Consider the following 18330-nt stretch of genomic DNA (forward strand, 5'->3'; position numbering starts at 1 on the left):
TGGTATTACGATATACATATTATACATACAGGATGTTTCGTCTAATTTTAACATCTCAACTATCTCATTTATCGTGCATGATAGGAAAAAACGTCAAAGAAAAATATTATTTGGTTCGAAGGGGTAAATTATGAAAAGTATAATATCAAAAGGACAAACTTCCAAAATTTGCAAAAATAAAAAAATGCTGTGTTACAGTACGAAATGACGAACGAAGCTAAAATTGTTTTATTAGTTTCTATTTATATTTTCTTCGTCGATATAAAATGTTAATTTCTCTTTCGAACATTGGAAACTTTAGAATTTTCCATTTCTTTACTTTGGAAACAGGTTCAATACCAATATAATTAATTTTACATTCATTTTATAAAATGAATCGTGATAAAAAATTGTTTTCTATAATTTAAGGATGTCTCTTTCTACCTGTATAAATTTTCGATCGAACTATCAGTTTCTTTAAAAAATCTCTTAAATATCAATTACTTTCAGAGCTATATTATGAGAATATCCTTTTAATTTGATTTTTAGTTAGCACCCTGTATAGAATATAATAGCGTTTTTTGAAGGGATTCTGATTGTTACGATGTAATTGATTGATTGCAGAGACGAGCTGCGGCACCAGCGTCGAAGAAACTCGGAACTTTGAAATACTTGGACGCCGCTTTTGGAAGTGCCTTAGAATTAGAATGCACGCAGACACGGTAACGAACTCTTTTCTTCCCCTATGGTCGCTTATTATTCGGCCACTTTTTTTAAATTTTTATTAGAGTCGAAACCTGATTTTTAGATTCGCGAAACTCGGAACCAAGAATCATTATTTTTTTCCTTGATTTTTTTACAGAGTGTCTATTTTATCAGGTAATAAAATACGGGAAAAAATTGTTTTCTGTTCCGATTAATCTGTAAAAATTGATTTTCACTTACATCATCGTTTGTTGATCACTTTTTGTAATAATTAAATATGTGATCAGCTCGGTGTAAGACCTGAATCTAAAGATCTGAATCATTGATCTCGTGAATCTGGCTGGCATCAGTCTACGACTGTAAGAAGAGAACCATAAGAATGAATTATGAAAGTTCCGAATAATTTGTAAATTATGCGAGGCACAACAACGATAGAATCTGAATATTTAAAATCTCAGTGAAATTCTTATTTCTATTCCATTGTTACAATTGGTATTTTAAAGAAACATGTAATTTTAAATGTATGCAAGAGAACATTTTTTTTTTTCAATTGATTTTTTCGCCTCAAATTGTACAATTATGTAACTAAAATATATTTTCTAGTTTTAAAGTGACGTTTAAAATAATTAATATTACTTAGTTCGAAAGAGCAAATACAGTGAGTGTAAAAAGTATTCGTACACTAGTCAATTTGAACAAAACCTTTGCAGAACTTATGGAGTCATCTTGAAGAAAAAATTTGAGACCATGACATTTCTTCGAAACAAGATTTAAAAAATGCAATTTTAGAGGAATGGAACAAAATTTCTAGTACTATAACCAAAAATTTAGTAAATTCAATGCCGCAAAGGCTTAAAGCGATTATAGAATCTAAAGGAAATCCCACTAGATACTAAAATAGCAAATGGACTGATTTTTGTTACGTTCATGTACTAAAATTTATAGTTTTTGTTGTAAAATTAGAAGTGTACGAATACTTATTACGCGTATATTTTAGGTCAATTTCTGAAAATTTGTTAATATTTTCATAACAAATATAAATAAATAATTTGTTGTTAATGAGATTTGTTCCAGAGATTTCTAAGAATATGTACGCATGTTTTTGTTAACATACTTTTGTAACAAACGAAGTTCCGCAAAGTTTTTGTTCAAATTGACTAGCGTACGAATACTTTTTACACTCACTGAAATCTTGCTCGTCATGCTCATTTTGCATTGTTTTCAAAAGAATGTTAATACTATCCCATAAAGTAAACAAATATCGTGCAATGCATTTTGTTTTCTCAATATTAAAGAAAGACTTTAATCCGATCGCTAAGGCATGTTCAATTACTCTGTAGATAGATAGTCACCTTGACTAATCTCTTTCTAATGTCCTGTGTCCAGCAGAGCGTTTAATTTTCAAGCATTACTATCAAGAATAAAATTCGAGAAAGCACCCAGTGTTATCAGTAGACTATGGGATCTTTGTGCAAATTCACATTTTTATTAATAAAATTAATGAAACGGAAGCTTCACAGAGGGCTGACTCAATCCCTAAATATAATAATTCGTATCTTACTTTAAATATTTCTTATATTTTTGCATATTAAATGCATTCTGTAGTTTTTTGAGGATTAAAATTTCCCATAAATGCATAAACATCCGCAGTCTAGTTATCAGCAAGGATACTTGACACGCGGATACGCATGTAGGTTTTGACTTAACGATTGTCGAACATCCATCACATGGAACTGTAGAAACTCTTATCCCGAATACCGGACTCCCGAAAGTAAAGTTATCAAGTAATACGTATCACGGATCAATAATTGAACCACGTTCCTCTTACCTTATTGCTCCTGTGCAGCCTTCTGAGCCCGTCCGTGCTAGCTTTAACGATCTTCAGCATCCTCGTGCCCCTAATTTATCTCTTTTCGTTCGCGATACCCTGCCTCGTCGAGCCAGAGTACAATATCGAACTGACACTCGGGGGTTCACCCTTCAAATTTCTGGACACGCAAGTTCCGCAAAGTTTTTGTTCAAATTGACTAGCGTACGAATACTTTTTACACTCACTGTATAACGATGGACAACAAGTGTTTTAAAATTTGTGTCTTTTATTATTTGAACGTTTTGACTGGAGAAAGTAAAAATAAGTTTCATTCAAGTTGTACGCGAGGCTGACGAGCACACCTTTTTCTACAAATTACACGTCTTTAACGAGTCGTAAATTGATTCTCGAATACGGAAAATAAAGTTGCAAGCTTAAGAGCCTCTACAGAAATCACGATTGCATAATTCAGGCAATAAATGGACAAGTTCGCCGCTCTAGTTGATCTTTCGCGATACAATAGACCAATTGCTTACACGGAACGTTGCGATCGTCTGCGTTGCATATTTAAAATAAGGCTAATCATTTATCGTGTTCTTCTTAGCCGAGGTACATCGTAACAATGAAGAAATAGATTACGTGCATTTGGTGGAACACAATGAAGAACCAATAAATCCGATATCCTCGATACAGACGGTTCTCAATCGTTCCTATTCGCACAACTTTCAAATGATTGTCGCATAAAAAAAAAGCTCGATTACTCCTCGATTCTCCGTTAATATTTTATAACCCAAATTATATTTCTAGAAAAAATTATATAAGATAATCATTGGTGAGTACTTATGAGGGGATATAATTTGAACGGTGAATTTCGATAAACACAAACTTAAGAGACATTTTGATGTGAACATGATAATAAGATTAAATTATATATGTAATGATAAAAATCTGTGTAATTTTTTTGTCACGCGAGTAATGAATCATTTTAAACCTAGCATTTATCTTGTGTACTTATATATTTATTTAATGCTTTCCCGAATGGTTGGAGATCCGGGTTACAATTTCGTCTACATTCATTTACCGCAGAAGATTTAAAGATTTAACCAGAATTCGTATATATTAATGATTTCTTTGATCAAAGAATCATTACATCAATGTCTTCTTTGTATTTGCCGATGAGAACCGTCGATCTTCATAGATCCGACCCCAAGCATCGCGATTTATTGTCTCAACGACGCCACTCCGCATTTAAATACGTTCTGAAAGATGATGCCCCTTTGTTCACCATAACTTTGCTCGATCACGAAACGGAGGTTCTATCGAGAGGATCGCGCGTTCAGGAGGAATAGTCTCTCGTGTCGAAATAGACGAAGAAATTGAGCTGAAATATTTGTTTTAAAGTCATGGACGATTAGTGTTTGATCGAGTTCTCTTAACTATCGAGCAGCGAACAATGGACAGTTTCGATTTCTCTGGGCATTACATGGACGACGTCGATGATTTTTATAAATTCTGGCCTCGGTGAGATTAACTTATAATACTATATAATATTAATCATATAGCTTAACTTTAGTTAAGTTTAACCGTGAGTTAATATTTCATACAAAACGATATTTAATATATTCGATCCGTCGATATTCCATGTAAATCCACTCAACTAATTGCAACCAAGAGATTCTTACATTTTCTGCGGAATTTTTTGGTGTCTTTCTTCGACAGGTATTTGAGAAGAAGAAATATCGTTTGTTTATTGCTGTCGTTCTCGGGCACACGTTACTCTAATTGCATCTAATCGTTTGTCGAGCCATAGCTGTGCACCTATGTAATGTTGTACGTAAATCGCACGTTCGACAACGCAATTGTCTCAAACCATAACTCCGTTATTATTTCATTTACGAAAAAATGCCAAAAGGAGAAAGATAAATGGTTCGAAGGACACTACATCCGTAGGCATTAAAATTTTTTTTAGACGCAGCGGTGCATGTGCAATTAACGATCGCATCGTTTCTTTAAACAGAAATGCATATTTTTCTTTACACAGATCGATTCTTCCGTTCATTCTACGTAAAAAATGATTAGGGTACCATGGCAAAAAAATTATTAGATCTCGAGATATTTTCGAAAAATGTCTCCCTCGACCAACTAGGAGTATTATTTAGTTTAATGAATATCTTTTAAAATATGAAGAACTTAATTGATTTTCAACAAAATAATTATTGCCTATTGATTTAAAAATAATCGTATTCAAATCTGAAGAAAAGAAACAAGTATGTAAGGTTGATTTTTTAAGTTGAAGATTGTTATCTGACTTGGCGGAAACTGAGAAAGACAGGATGATAAAATGCATACGTTTTAGAAGAATTAGGAAGATTAGATGGTACAGTGACAAATAGGTTACACACAGCCTGTTATAGTTTGTCCTTAGTTATGCAATGAAACCACCAGCAACGTTTCTTGAGATTTTCAATTAACGAAAGCGTTCATCGCCAGAAATATTAAAGATCACCGGAAAGAATTGTATTCTGCACAAACTGCTAATTACTTGTTGACACCTACGCCATTTTTAGCTTTTATTCTCTAAGGGGGGTCGTGGTTGATGTGTTGCAACCAATATAAAGACACGTTCTTCGTTGATTTTACACACATAGAATCGCGAGGAAACGCCAGCATAGATCGTCTAAAAACATGTTTAAGATTATCGATCATCTCCTAAGTGCTTAAACTATCGAGTAACTTTTTCTGAAAACGAGATGCGCGAGTTAATCGAAAACATCGATTCGAGAGCAAAGTGACGCGATTTATGTAACGTATTTTTCGTGAGTGCAAGAAGTATAGTTGAAATCTTGACTATCAGTTATTAAAAAACGTTCGAAATTCTGTTTTACCGAGACCGGTAGATTTTCACTAGTTTATCTTCAAAGAAGAAAGAAACTGTAAGTCTGTTCGATAGTCGACGATGAAAGCAAAGGACGAAATCATCGTTGTGCCTCGCATAAGCAAGAATGTTTCAACGGAGAACATGGAATTAGTCCCGGCGGACGTTTCCTCGGAATACTCGATCAGATCAAAGATCGCGTGCTCGATTTGGCTAGAAAAGAAAGGTTACAAGTCGAAAAGGATGCTGGCGCGATTCCTTAGGTAATTAATCCGATTTTCTCGCGAATTTATATACTTTTCGTTGTGTTTTTACAGCGACTACAGCTTCATTCATGACAGCCATTATATGTAGTGAGTACTATGCGACGTTGTTATCGATTATATTGCATGAAGCAACGCCGATAGAAATTTTTAACGGGCGATCATCTAGACGAAATTGGTAAATAGACAGGGAAAATTTATAAAAATACTTGAACAGCGGTATTAATATTTCAAGCACAAATATAAAGCATGTAATTAATTTCGTTTATATTTTGTAAATTACTCGAGACTTATCGAGTGAGTAAGTAGTTTGGAAAAGGCAATGGTTGGTAATCTGAATGTGTAATTTATGAGTAATGTGTATTATGTAGTTATTCATGAGAGGGAATATTTGTGCTTATTTTTAACTTGAAATCTCGACCGTGGGGGTAGCAATAGGGTGAAAACGAAAATCATGTTTTTGTACAATTTCTCTTCACCCATTGAGTAAAAAAATTCAAAGACATTTCAGATTTTCAGATTTTTTGATCGACGAACCAGGTAGTAAATAAAAACCGATTTTTTCCTAATATTCTGCGTATTAGAGTAACTTGTGGGGTTATTTTTATTGAGTGGTATGCCTGAGAATGGGTGTTGGCAGCACTGGTGCGCGAGAGTGACGGCGCGTGAAGTCCCTTGTATGGAAGAGAGCGTGATGCGCACGTGGTGAGAATTCTATTAACCCTTTGCGGTCGGATTAAATTTGGAGATGGGTATCGTACCGGTCGGAATTAATTTCCGTCGATAGAGCAGGGATACATAACACGCAAGTTTACGATGTATAAACAAGATTTAGTAATTCTTTTGTGAACTTTACTATATATCTTTATTCAATACACTCATCTTGCGATATGTTTTTGTATAAAAATTATGTTTTATAATTCTCCTTCGTGTGATATTTTTCAAAACACTCTCTCTTGTCAGTTTCACTGAACACTTCTTGCGGTAACTTTCTTTTTGCCATTTTGGGGAATTATTTTGGAATATTTTAAGAAGAGAGAATGTCTAATTACTGTTAAATACAATTTATAAAATATTCTTTGGAATTCTACAAGGTATCGTCGAACGTTGTCGATTTCACTACGTTCAAAAGACGACTGACTCGCCACTGCGTCTTGCATGGCGAGCGCTGAGTTACAACTTTTGTGTACATTAGATTACGTTATCTCCAATCGATGGACCACCGTATTGGTTCGTGAATAGGTCCTTTAGGCATTGAGGTTCGTATAGGAAAAGTGTAAACTGATACATGAATGCATACAGTATACGATTCGTATAGTTCCTTGCTGTGGTGGCTGAGAGTAGACATACGACCGCAAAGGGTTAAAATATATACGTTATATTGTTAAATAAGAAAGGGGCTCATTCATTAGTCAACCTAATTCCTCCCACATAACTTACACGTTGCATGGAATTTTGTATAAGATGAATGATAAAAAATCATAAAGTTATACGTAAAAAAGTTAAGAGGTGATCTTGAGAATCTACTTGAAAAGGAGACACGAAAAAGGTGAAATGTCATCGACTCGGTCTCGAGGGTCTTTGGAAATCGTATCATCCATGATGGAAAAAAATGTCCGTTTCGTTCGCAAGTTAGGGAAGTAATTGGTCGTGTAAGGTGGTTAATTCTTTTCATTGTTGCAGCTTGATCAGCTTGTGTAGCATGATAGCCTGCGTGTGATAGTTCTGTACATTAGCGTTCACTCGTGTGTTGATTAGACGAGTGGTTAACAATTTTAAAAGAGTATTTGCTAACCAATTGTTGAAATCGTTTCAGTACCAGAGACCAGGACCAGGCGACGAACGTGGAGGATGTGCTGTTCGACATGTTCAAAAACGAAGAAACTGGTCTTTTACCAGTCGGCAAATTCCTGGCCGTAAGTACCTAAATAACTATATCATTTCACCTCTGATAATTTACTGAGATAGCTTGGTCAAGATTACGGTCTACCGTTCTACTTGTCGCTCTACATTGTTTTCTTTCCACGCAAGGCTTTGAGGACGACCGGTTTACGAAACGACGATCCCAGACTTCAAGAATTTTCGGACAATTTGCGGAAAGAACACCTAAAAAGCGGGGGCCACGAGGGTGTCTCGCACGAGACGCAGAAATTGAGCAAGGAACAGTTTAGAAGGTAAACGACTCTTATTCGATTCACTAATATCGATAAATGATCGTTTTATAAGACAGTGATGTCATGTAATCACGGGCCACGAAATACAATTTTTTGAAATTGAAATGACAAAAGAAGATCTCCCAACAAAAGTGTCTGTTCCCATTTAACTCTAAATTAACAGTTTTAAAAGAAATATGACTTGAAAAGTGTATGGAAGATATCAAAGATAGTCAACTTATTTTATTAATACATATAGATGAAATGTCTTTATCCGTTTGATAAATAAATATTACAGAAGTTTCCGTTCTGATTCCAGGGTCATAAATCCTAACATAGTATTGATTTCACGAGCATTTAGACACCAGTTCATAATCCCGGATTGGTCAGGCTTCACGAAACACATAGAGGACTTTTATTGGAAATGCAAGTCAAACTCGGAGGGCAAGGTTGCCTCTTACATTCCCCAACTGGCTAGAATGAATCCGGATTACTGGGGTGTCTCTGTGTGCACGATCGATGGACAGAGGTTCAGCATTGGGGACACGTCTATTCCATTCACATTACAGAGCTGTAGCAAGCCCCTGACCTACGCCATTGCTCTGGACAGGTTGGGACAGGAAGTCGTTCACCAATATGTCGGCCAGGAACCGTCCGGGCGGAACTTTAACGAATTGGTACTGGATTATAACAGTAAGTTTGTCTCACTGAACGAAAGAAGAAACGGCTAATTACAGATTTTAATTCTATTCCAAGTTCTCGAGGTACTTTTATGGTAAAAACATTTTCTGGCTCGTAACATTATATCAAATCTTTTCAATGTATAAGAAAATATTTTTTCATCAAACTAAAATTTGTAATAAAGATCTCCGTATCTGAATAGTTTACTACTTGAAGGCTCTATTATCAGTTTAACGTTTACAAATCGAGTGACTGGGAAATTTTTATGTGGAATTTCGAGACTTAATGTTAGCTATGAATCTTTTGGCACAGAATGGGTTAATACTAACTGTTTGTTCGACAGAGAAACCCCATAATCCTATGATCAACGCTGGGGCGATACTGGTCTGTTCCTTGCTGAAGTCTCTGATAAAGCCTGAGATGACTCTGGCGGAAAAATTCGACTTCGCGATAAATTATTTTAAGAAGCTGGCCGGCGGAGAGAACCTCGGTTTCAACAATGCGGTCTTTCTATCTGAACGAGAGGCTGCTGACAGGAATTACGCTCTTGGATTTTACATGAGGGAGCACAATTGCTATCCTGATAAAACGAATCTGCGCGAAATAATGGATTTCTACTTTCAAGTATGTCTAACAGCTCGAATGGCGTATCAAGAGCGACAATAACTGTTTACGTTTGATTCAGTTGCATTTTATAGTGGACCAATGTGTTTGTTATTTCATTGAAATCATTATTTCGAACTTGATCTTTTTTATTGCCTTAGAAGGCGTTAAGATTTTATTAGCTTCAAAGCAACATTGCAACAATGCAAATAATTAACCTTCTATAACACAGCGTCACTACAAGTTACTACATACCCATTATTTCCATTTTTTAAGTCTGATTTAATTTATTCGTTGGTATGCATCAATTGAAGTATTAAAATCTAAAAGTAATTACAATATCTCACAGTAGAATGAGTACGGATGAAAATTTTTGTCTACTGAAATTTACCTGGCAATTTATATTTCATTATTAATATTTTTACAATGGTCATATTAAACAGGTAAACATAATTTGCTTTATAGAGGGTTAAATTTCTCTTCTTTTCCAAGAAACATTCTCAAACGCTGTATATGTATTTCTACGTTTTTTTTCGTTTCAAGTGCTGCTCCATGGAAGCAAACTGCGACACAATGTCGGTGATGGCGGCTACGTTAGCCAATGGCGGTATATGTCCCATCACCGAGGAGAAGGTCCTGAAACCTGACAGCGTTCGAGATGTCCTGAGCCTGATGCACAGCTGTGGCATGTACGACTACAGTGGCCAATTTGCGTTCAAGGTAAGTTCTGAATCCTTTTTGGAATTACTTCCAGTGTCCATTTTGTTGAATAGTATAGTAAAGAATCGTAAATAGTAAAGAAGTTAAGTTAAGTTGAATAGTAAAGAATCTCCAACTTGGGAAATACTTGTATAGAATATAACATATTTTTATTGAAATTATGAAAAAATTTCAAAGAAAAAGTTTGCCGTTAGGGATGTGTTATCAACTCTGTGTAGCAATTTGTGCAATCTCGATTTGGCATTAAGTGACTGGTGTCTGTATTTTAGTACTTTTTACTATTGTAATCTGATTTATTCGCTGAGGACGTAAGCCAAGACTATTTTTTCTTTTTCAATAAATACAAATAGTTCTGACCAATTCCAGGTCTACTATAGCAAAGTTACAGTGATGTTTCAAAAATATCCCAAGTATTTTGTGTTTTGTATAAAAACTGTCCAATTATAAATTCTATATAAATTCTCGAAATTATTGAATTATCTCAGCGCAGTATTGTGATTGAAAATGTGTTTTGAATACAGGTTGGTATACCAGCGAAATCTGGGGTTTCTGGAAGCCTATTGGTAGTTATTCCAAACGTAATGGGAATTTGCACATGGTCGCCACCGTTGGATCCTCTTGGCAACTCGTGTCGAGGTGTACAATTTTGCGAAGAACTTGTCTCCGAGTTCAATTTTCATAGGTACGTTCAGTGTTTATAGAAGGAAATTTACACTTTCGACACGCATGCGCGAAAACTTTCTACAAGCACTTTAGCAACAGAGATGGACAAAATTGTATTAAAACGAGTAAAATTCGCTACGTTTATTCCATCAAACGGTTATCTAAATAATTATTTAGACACAATATCTTTTAACGAATGAAATGTAATAAAAAAAAAAAACAATTGGGATTCAATGTCTCACGGAAATTAATTATTTTTACTACGAGATTTCGCGTTCGATTATCTTCGTTTGACCTTTTCACTACCGTTGACGATTATGGACGTTCGATCAGTGTTCTTAGCGCATTAAACGACTGCAAACGTGAGAACAAGAGTTCTGCTCAAAACTATTATGTTACAAGTTCTCATTTCTTGCGTCAAAATCGTCCGTGGTGAAAGAGTTGAAATCTATTTTTGAATCTCGACTGTGAGTGATAACACATTAATCAACTATTTATTTCCTTCCCTTTGCTTTTCTCACAACCTTCGCTACACGTTAACCCGCACGAACAAAACCCACCTGCAAAATGTCTGCCCACGTCTTCGAATCTAAATACGGACGACCATCGGCCGACGTCACTGGGACTATTATCATTGTCTCCCGTCATTTTCCATCCCGTCCCGATTAGTGTAGCACCTACTATGATCACAGGTACGATAATCTAAAGCACGCGACGAACAAGAAGGATCCGAGGAGGCACAAATATGAAACCAAAGGGCTCTCCATCGTGAACCTTTTGTTCAGCGCGGCCAGCGGCGACGTTACCGCGATGAGACGGTGAGCCGCCATTTTTAATAAATTAAATACTTCTTCAATAAAGACATTTATCGAAAATATCTCGAGATCCAATCATTTTTTTGCCATGGTACCCTAATCATTTTTTACGCGGAATGAACGGAAGAATCGATCTGTGTAAAAAAAATTATGCATTTCTATTTAAAGAAATTATGCAATTGTTAATTGCACATGCACCGCTGCATCTCAAAAAAAAATTAAAGGCCTACAAATGTAGCGCCCTTCGAACCATTTATCTTTCTACTTTGGCATTTTTTCGTAAATGCAATAATAACGGAGTTTGTGTAACGTTTGGAAACTACCGAAAAAAATATTTATTAGCTAATTGGTACGATTATCATGGTTATAGCCATCGACTAAGCGGAATGGACATGACATTATCGGACTATGATGGAAGAACAGCCCTGCATCTGGCTGCCAGCGAAGGGCATTTGGACTGTGTCGAGTTTTTGATCGAGCAATGCGGTGTTCCACACGATCCCAAGGACAGGTAAATAACGTTATCATACTTTGTTTCGAAAACGGATATCGAGTGATGATGAAATTTTCTACAATTCATTTCTCCCAGGGTATTCTGATTGATAATGCAAAATATGATCCCAATGTTTTCTTTTTTTAAGAATATACACACCAAAGCATACAATCACCACAGTACACTGATTTTCTGGTTCTAAAAATTCCAAAACTTTATTAACATGCCATGCGAAAACTGTCGGGAAAGTGCCGGTGGCTCCACGTTGGTGTCATTCGGAAACTATTGCGCAAGCGCCGATGGCTGTATTGTGGTATTCAAAACTGTAGAACGAAAGTTAACACTTTATCGACCGGTAGCGGTTGATTAATCGGCTATCGGTCGGTAAACGTCGACCGATAAAACAGTTGATTAATAGGCTATCGGTCGGTAAGCGTTGGTCGGTAAAACAGTCGATTAATAGGCTATCGGTCGGTAATGTGTTAATATAAAATAAATATTGTATGTATATTTGAATATTAAAAAAAGATTGAATCTCCTTTTAATATTATATGAGTGTGTATACAATATTTTGTGCTACTAGGGGTTTGTTCGCGTCGACTCCGGAAAATGGCGGATAAGGGGAACCCCCAGGGTCGTTGTTCCCGTTCGAAAACTCTCGATTTCAATATTTTCGTATCGAGCGACAGTGTCGTTCGTCAACCTGGAAAATCTAAGTCTCTATGCGTATGCCCCACTTTATGTCACCCTTTATATCTTACCTCCTACGACCCCCCAACCCCCCTCATTTTCGAAACACATACATAGAAATCGTTACGAACGTCACTATTCTCTGTCCCTGAGCGATTCGTAGCGTTTGTCGGCTACGATGTTCGAGGAGGCGTTTTTTTGTTTCTTTTTTGCAATTTTTTTTTAATGGAAATTACACTCGAGAGAAGCTCGAAAAAAGCGTAATTACGGGAATTAACCCCTTAACGTTCATGTTTGACTGCTTTGAAAAAGAATATTTGTTTAATCCAACGGTTTAAGGGATGATAATATTTGTTTTCCTTCAAATTATACATCAGATACATTTTTTTTTTTTTTACTGTTGCATCAACCCAGATACAACATTGTAATTAACAAAAACCGTATTTTTAGAAACAAATCCAATAAAGAAAACTAATCATTATTGGTTAACCCGAAAAGTATGAGCGTTAAGGGGTTAAATTGGTAACAATGTGTTATCGATTTGTCGCGAGTGCAGGTTGAAATTAATAATGGAGTTTTCTTTCTTTCCGAACGTTTCGGAATATTTTTGCAGATTTATTATGGACGCGAGGGGGAATTTTTTATTTTTTATGTGTTGAAGTAATGATTTATTGGAGCACGAGAGTCTTTAACACTTTACCGACCGGTAGCGGTTGATTAATCGGCTATCGGTCGGTAAGCGTTGGTCGGTAAAACAGTTGATTAATAGGCTATCGGTCGGTAAGCGTTGGCCGGTAAAACAGTCGATTAATAGGCTATCGGTCGGTAAAGTGTTAATATTGCGTGTTCTGTTTAACTAACATTAAATTACAGACGTGACAACTCTGTATTTTCATAAAAACCTGTGCCCTTTGACAATGGCAAACGAAAAAGAAGACACAATTATACATGATGAGTGTGTGGACATCTTGTCTGATGTTTCATACGAATTTGAAGATTGTGAAAAACTAGAAGACATTACGTCTTGAGAAAAGGGAAATGAGGTAACATCTTCGGATGAATCTGAAATATACAGGGTGTTCGGCCACCTCTAGCAAAAATTTTAATGAGCGATAGTAGAGGCCAAAATAAGACAAAAATCAAGAATACTAATTTGTTGATGGAGGCTTCGTTAAAAAGTTATTAACGTTTAAAGTGCCGCTCTTACTGAATTTTTTTCTCGAAAATGCGCAAGATTTCGGGGGTATGTCTATTCACCAAAAATGACTGTAATTGAACCCTACAACCGAAAATAATTTTTCCACAACGATTTGCAATTTGTTAATTTTCTCGAATAATTTCACACCTTCTCTATTTTTTTTCTCGAAAGTGGGCAGGATTTCGTGGGTATGTCTAATGACAAAAACTGATTGTAATTGACCCCCGCGACCGAAAATAATTTTTCCACAACGATTTGCAATTTTTTTTCTCCGTTGAAAAATTTACGCACCTAATTGGATTTTCTAGTAAGGAATTTTTTTCTCGAAAGTGCGTACGATCTCGGAGGTATGTGTAATGATAAAAAATGATTGTAATTGATCCCCGCAACCGAAAATAATTTTTTTAAAACGATTTGAAAAATTTTTTTTCGCCGAAAAATATCAGCACCTACTCGATTTTTTTTCTCGAAAGTAGATAGGATTTCGGAGGTATGTGTACTCACCAAAAATGATTGTAGTTGACCCCCGCAACCGAAAATAATTTTTCCAGAACGATTTGAAATTTTTGAATTTAATTGTTAATAACTTTTTAACGAAGCCTCCATCAACAAATTAGTATTCTTGATTTTCGTCTTATTTTGGCCTCTACTATCGCTCATTAAAATTTTTGCTAGAGGTGGCCGAACACCCTGTATAAGTCAGTTCCACCGGCGCGACACGAAAAAAATCTAGATTAGACGTGCGGACGGCATAGTGTTAACCTCAATGTATTTTACAAATATTTTGATGGAAAGTAGAGTCCAGCGCTACTTAGCTTACCACACATTGTTTTGTTGATCATTTAATTATTTATTAGCACAGATTCTCTGTTCTTCTCTGTTCGAGGAAATAGAAAAAAGAAAGAAACATTGATATCTACAGTGAAAACTCGATAAATGTCCTCAAGAGCTGTTCCATAAATGATACATTTTTATCCCCACCACTAGGGGGATCCCCCTTGAACCAGTGAGGCGAAGTGTAACCGGAGACGTAGCGGCTTTCTTTAAAAATCTTTATTGCCTTCGTCATCTTAGTTTAAATGTCCCTGTCAGTGTGACCACACTACTGTACAAGAAGAAAGATTTTTATTTTTTACTTTTTTTTAATAAAAATTTTACTATCATGTGGGGAAGATTTTTCTAATTAAAATGAGACTAAACACGATATAAATCGGCCAATATTTGTTACCATAATATTGAATTAAATATTGTGTACTCGTATCTTCGCAAGGTCAGTGGATTGGTACATTTATCGAACAGTGGTAGCTAACGAAACCCCCTATTTCATATGTGTTGCAGTTTTTGATCACTTACGAAACGGTGGAACCGTTCCGTTTGAAAATAGCTACCTCCCGTTCGATAAACGTAGCCAGCACCTCGATGCGTCGTTCTTTGATATTTCCGAACATAGAAAAGGACAGCACAAGAAGGATAAATAAAGAGAGAAAGACTCGCAAGTACAATATTTAATTCAATATTATGCTACCAAATATTGACCGATTTATATCGCGTTTAGCCTCATTTTAATCAGAGAAATCTCCCCAACATGATAGTGAAATTTTTATTAACAAAAAGTAAAAAATAAAAAACTTTCTTCTGTGCAGTAGTGTGGTCACACTGACGCGTATATTTAAACTGGGGCGATAAATCCGAGTTTCAGTCCCTCTTTCTTCTTTAGCTACTGACTCTTTCTACGTTCGAAGCGTCGGCAAACTACAATCAAATTCGAAAGACGATTCTCCTATTCCGTAAGTGTTGCTGACCGGACCCGGAGTAGCGACATTTATCGAGTTTTCACTGTATAAAGTTCAAAACCAGATTGCCCCGTTAATGAATTCAGCACTTGGAAAGTGAAAATGGCCGTGAAAATGTTAAGAAAACGAAATGTTTCCAGATGGGGAAAACGACCGATAGACGAGGCGGAAACCTTTGGGCACATGCAAGTGGTAGAGTATCTGAATAACTATGCTTTGGTCCGCAAAACGGAATTGGAAAACGCGGTGAAGGAAACCGAGGGAGAGAGTACAGAGCCAAGGAAACACGTGGAAACCGCGGGTCATACACCGTTACCTTAAACGGAGCTTCAGATAGGATATTTTTTATGGAAAACGGGCGTGTGAGATTCAGAGTATGAATATGTGGTCTAGGATAGTAGGAATGCGATAATAGGAACCAGAGGCCGCCGTGATTCGATTTATTTTCGTACAATGTTTTTACGCTTAACTTTCAAGTATTAGCTTAGCGTTGACTCTCTGTAACCCGATGTTCACTCACAATAGTCTGTTCTTTTTTATTCTATTCTTCCGTTAATATTCGATTTTTCCTCCTCTCGAGTCTCCAACAGCACATACTAATGTTTCCCAAACGTTATTAATCATTAGACTGCGGATATTTATGCATGTATGGGATATTTTAATCCTGAAAAAACTACAGAATGCATTTAATATGCAAAAATATAAGAAATACCTAAAGTAAGATACGAATTATTAATTCATTAATTCTATTAATAAAAATGTGAATTTGCATAAAGATCCGCAGTCTATTAATCATAAAACACTTCATCTCACGATACATGTACAGAACATTTATTTCTTTCCTGAATTTTTGGGGCTATTCAATGATTAAATGCATTTTATCTATGAAAATAAATATATTCTTTGTAAAAAATGTTATATATGTATATACAGTCGTATTAAAACGACCCAAAATTATGATTTTTAATAATACTGCGTTGTTAAGTTCATAGACATTATTAGTGCGTGGCTAGTTTTTCATAGATGTCGTAAAAATAGAGTCTACTTTGCCCAAGTATTCGATTATACTTATTAATTTATGCTGCTATATTAATAACTGAACAAGAATAATGTCACTTTTTGGAATATAATTATATGAATCCTGATAGTTAAAATTGATAATTTCTCCTTTTATCGAAGAATAGTTTTTGTGGCATTTCTAGTGTCAAAACAATGGAATATTCGGGTTACAGAGGGCTAAGCATGTTAGCCAAGTATTACTCAGAAAGACGATAACGGTCATTTACAGTATTATTTGCACGAATCTGTTTGCGTCTCGTTTTCTTCCGATGAAAAGTGCGCAAACGTTCGCTCGAGTGCCTAAGGCATTGTAATAATTTATAACGAAATCATAAGTAGATTATAATTGCCTCTTTTAATGTATTAAATATAGGTACTTGATTAAGAGTCCGCGGAAGATTGTACAAGGGATGAAATGAACACCGAAGAACGTCTTCGTATCGATAGCGTTTCATTCATTTATGTGATACTCGTTCCTATTTACCTTCTAATTTAGAATACATTCACAACTGCTTTCGAAGTAGAAACATTTTTATTTTTTAGGTAAAATCTACGACCGAGATCAATTTACAAAAGTAGAATGCGTGTCAATTATTTAAATATCCGTCGAAAAATGTACAGATTCGAACATTGGTAGAAAGGGTATAGCCGAATAAGATCTATCAATAGAGCACCAAGAAAAAACGTTCTGTGCCAAATTTTAACCCTCTATCTTGTTTGGAAGGGTAGTTATTGAGAAAATTCGTATTAACGAATTTGTGCCTATTTCCCCTATTTAATCGAGTACCAAAATTATGAAAAAAATCAGGTGCATTGTGGTTATTGAGATACGTGTTTGAGAATTTTTTCCGATTTTTCGATTCCAAATCCTAGGTGTGAAAAATTGAAAACGCAAAAAGACACAGAAAAATACGGATTTCGTATTGAAGCTTTCGAGACACTAGATTTATATAATTAATGTAAATGCGTATTGTCATTGGTTATCTCCATGAATTTTTTCAGATTTTTCGATTCCAAATCCTAGGTGTGAAAAATTGAAAACGCAAAAAAAACACAGAAAAATACGGATTTCGTATTGAAGCTTTCGAGACACTAGATTTATATAATTAATGTAAATGCGTATTGTCATTGGTTATCTCCATGAATTTTTTCAGATTTTTCGATTCCAAATCCTAGGTGTGAAAAATTGAAAACGCAAAAAAAACACAGAAAAATACGGATTTCGTATTGAAGCTTTCGAGACACTAGATTTATATAATTAATGTAAATGCGTATTGTCATTGGTTATCTCCCTGAATTTTTTCCGATTTTTCGGTAGGGTGCGCCGTAGTAGCAAAAATGAAAAACCGATTTTTTCGACGTTTTTCGCGTGAAAAAGCATCTTATACTTTGAATTTTTGTATTCTCTTTAATAGATAACTATATTGTATGGTTTTAAACATTTCTGTGTTGAGCAGAACATTGTATACAAGAAGAAAAGCAAAAATAAGTCACGAAAAAAAAAGTGCTATGCGCGATATATTTATTTGAATTTTTTTTCGAAACTGTGAAGGATTTCGGGGGTATGTCTATTCACCAAAAATAATTGTAATTGACCCCCTTAGCTAGAAATAATTTTTTCAGAACGATTTGAAATTTTTTTTTCGTCGAAAAATTTAGACACCTACCTCCTTGGTTGATTTTTCTTAAAAAATTGTTTTTCATTTTTAATAAATTTGTTTCACGCTCTACAGAAAAAATGTCTAATACTTCTTTATAGGCATCGATGAGGTCTACTTTAGAACAAATTTTCAATGAAATATGTTCACTATTGTTGGAGTTATGGCTGTT

The 18330-nt window shown here is 35.4% G+C and overlaps 3 protein-coding genes across 8 annotated transcripts in view; 2 read left to right on the top strand and 1 right to left on the bottom strand.

Annotated features, from left to right (window-relative positions):
• The window catches only part of LOC122402665 (sodium/potassium-transporting ATPase subunit beta-1-interacting protein), a 24388-nt gene extending 23286 nt beyond the window's left edge, over window positions 1-1102 (top strand). Inside the window, exon 7 of the mRNA XM_043405642.1 lies at window positions 604-1102. The gene's annotated coding sequence lies outside the window, so the exon portion shown is untranslated. The remainder of the gene's footprint in view (window positions 1-603) is intronic.
• The window catches only part of LOC122402664 (glutaminase kidney isoform, mitochondrial), a 25391-nt gene extending 8135 nt beyond the window's left edge, over window positions 1-17256 (top strand). Inside the window, exons 2-12 of one of the 6 annotated variants that reach the window (XM_043405636.1) lie at window positions 604-701; window positions 5687-5722; window positions 7449-7548; window positions 7664-7806; window positions 8105-8478; window positions 8810-9090; window positions 9613-9789; window positions 10311-10471; window positions 11145-11270; window positions 11638-11778; window positions 15582-17256. In XM_043405636.1, coding sequence (XP_043261571.1) covers window positions 604-701; window positions 5687-5722; window positions 7449-7548; window positions 7664-7806; window positions 8105-8478; window positions 8810-9090; window positions 9613-9789; window positions 10311-10471; window positions 11145-11270; window positions 11638-11778; window positions 15582-15762 — 1818 coding nt within the window. In that variant the 3' untranslated portion in view covers window positions 15763-17256. Of the gene's footprint in view, window positions 1-454; window positions 702-2637; window positions 2717-3632; window positions 4016-4580; window positions 5633-5686; window positions 5723-7448; window positions 7549-7663; window positions 7807-8104; window positions 8479-8809; window positions 9091-9612; window positions 9790-10310; window positions 10472-11126; window positions 11271-11637; window positions 11779-15581 lie in introns of those variants that run through there. The other 5 variants (XM_043405640.1, XM_043405634.1, XM_043405638.1 and 2 more) reach the window with 5 other exon arrangements.
• The window catches only part of LOC122402667 (OVARIAN TUMOR DOMAIN-containing deubiquitinating enzyme 7-like), a 52714-nt gene that overhangs the window by 31721 nt on the left and 2663 nt on the right, over window positions 1-18330 (bottom strand). The window lies entirely within an intron of this gene.

This window comes from Colletes gigas, unplaced genomic scaffold, assembly GCF_013123115.1.
Source record: "Colletes gigas isolate AHSC1104 unplaced genomic scaffold, ASM1312311v1 Colletes_gigas_Sc00038, whole genome shotgun sequence".
Classification (NCBI taxonomy): Eukaryota; Metazoa; Arthropoda; class Insecta; order Hymenoptera; family Colletidae; genus Colletes; species Colletes gigas.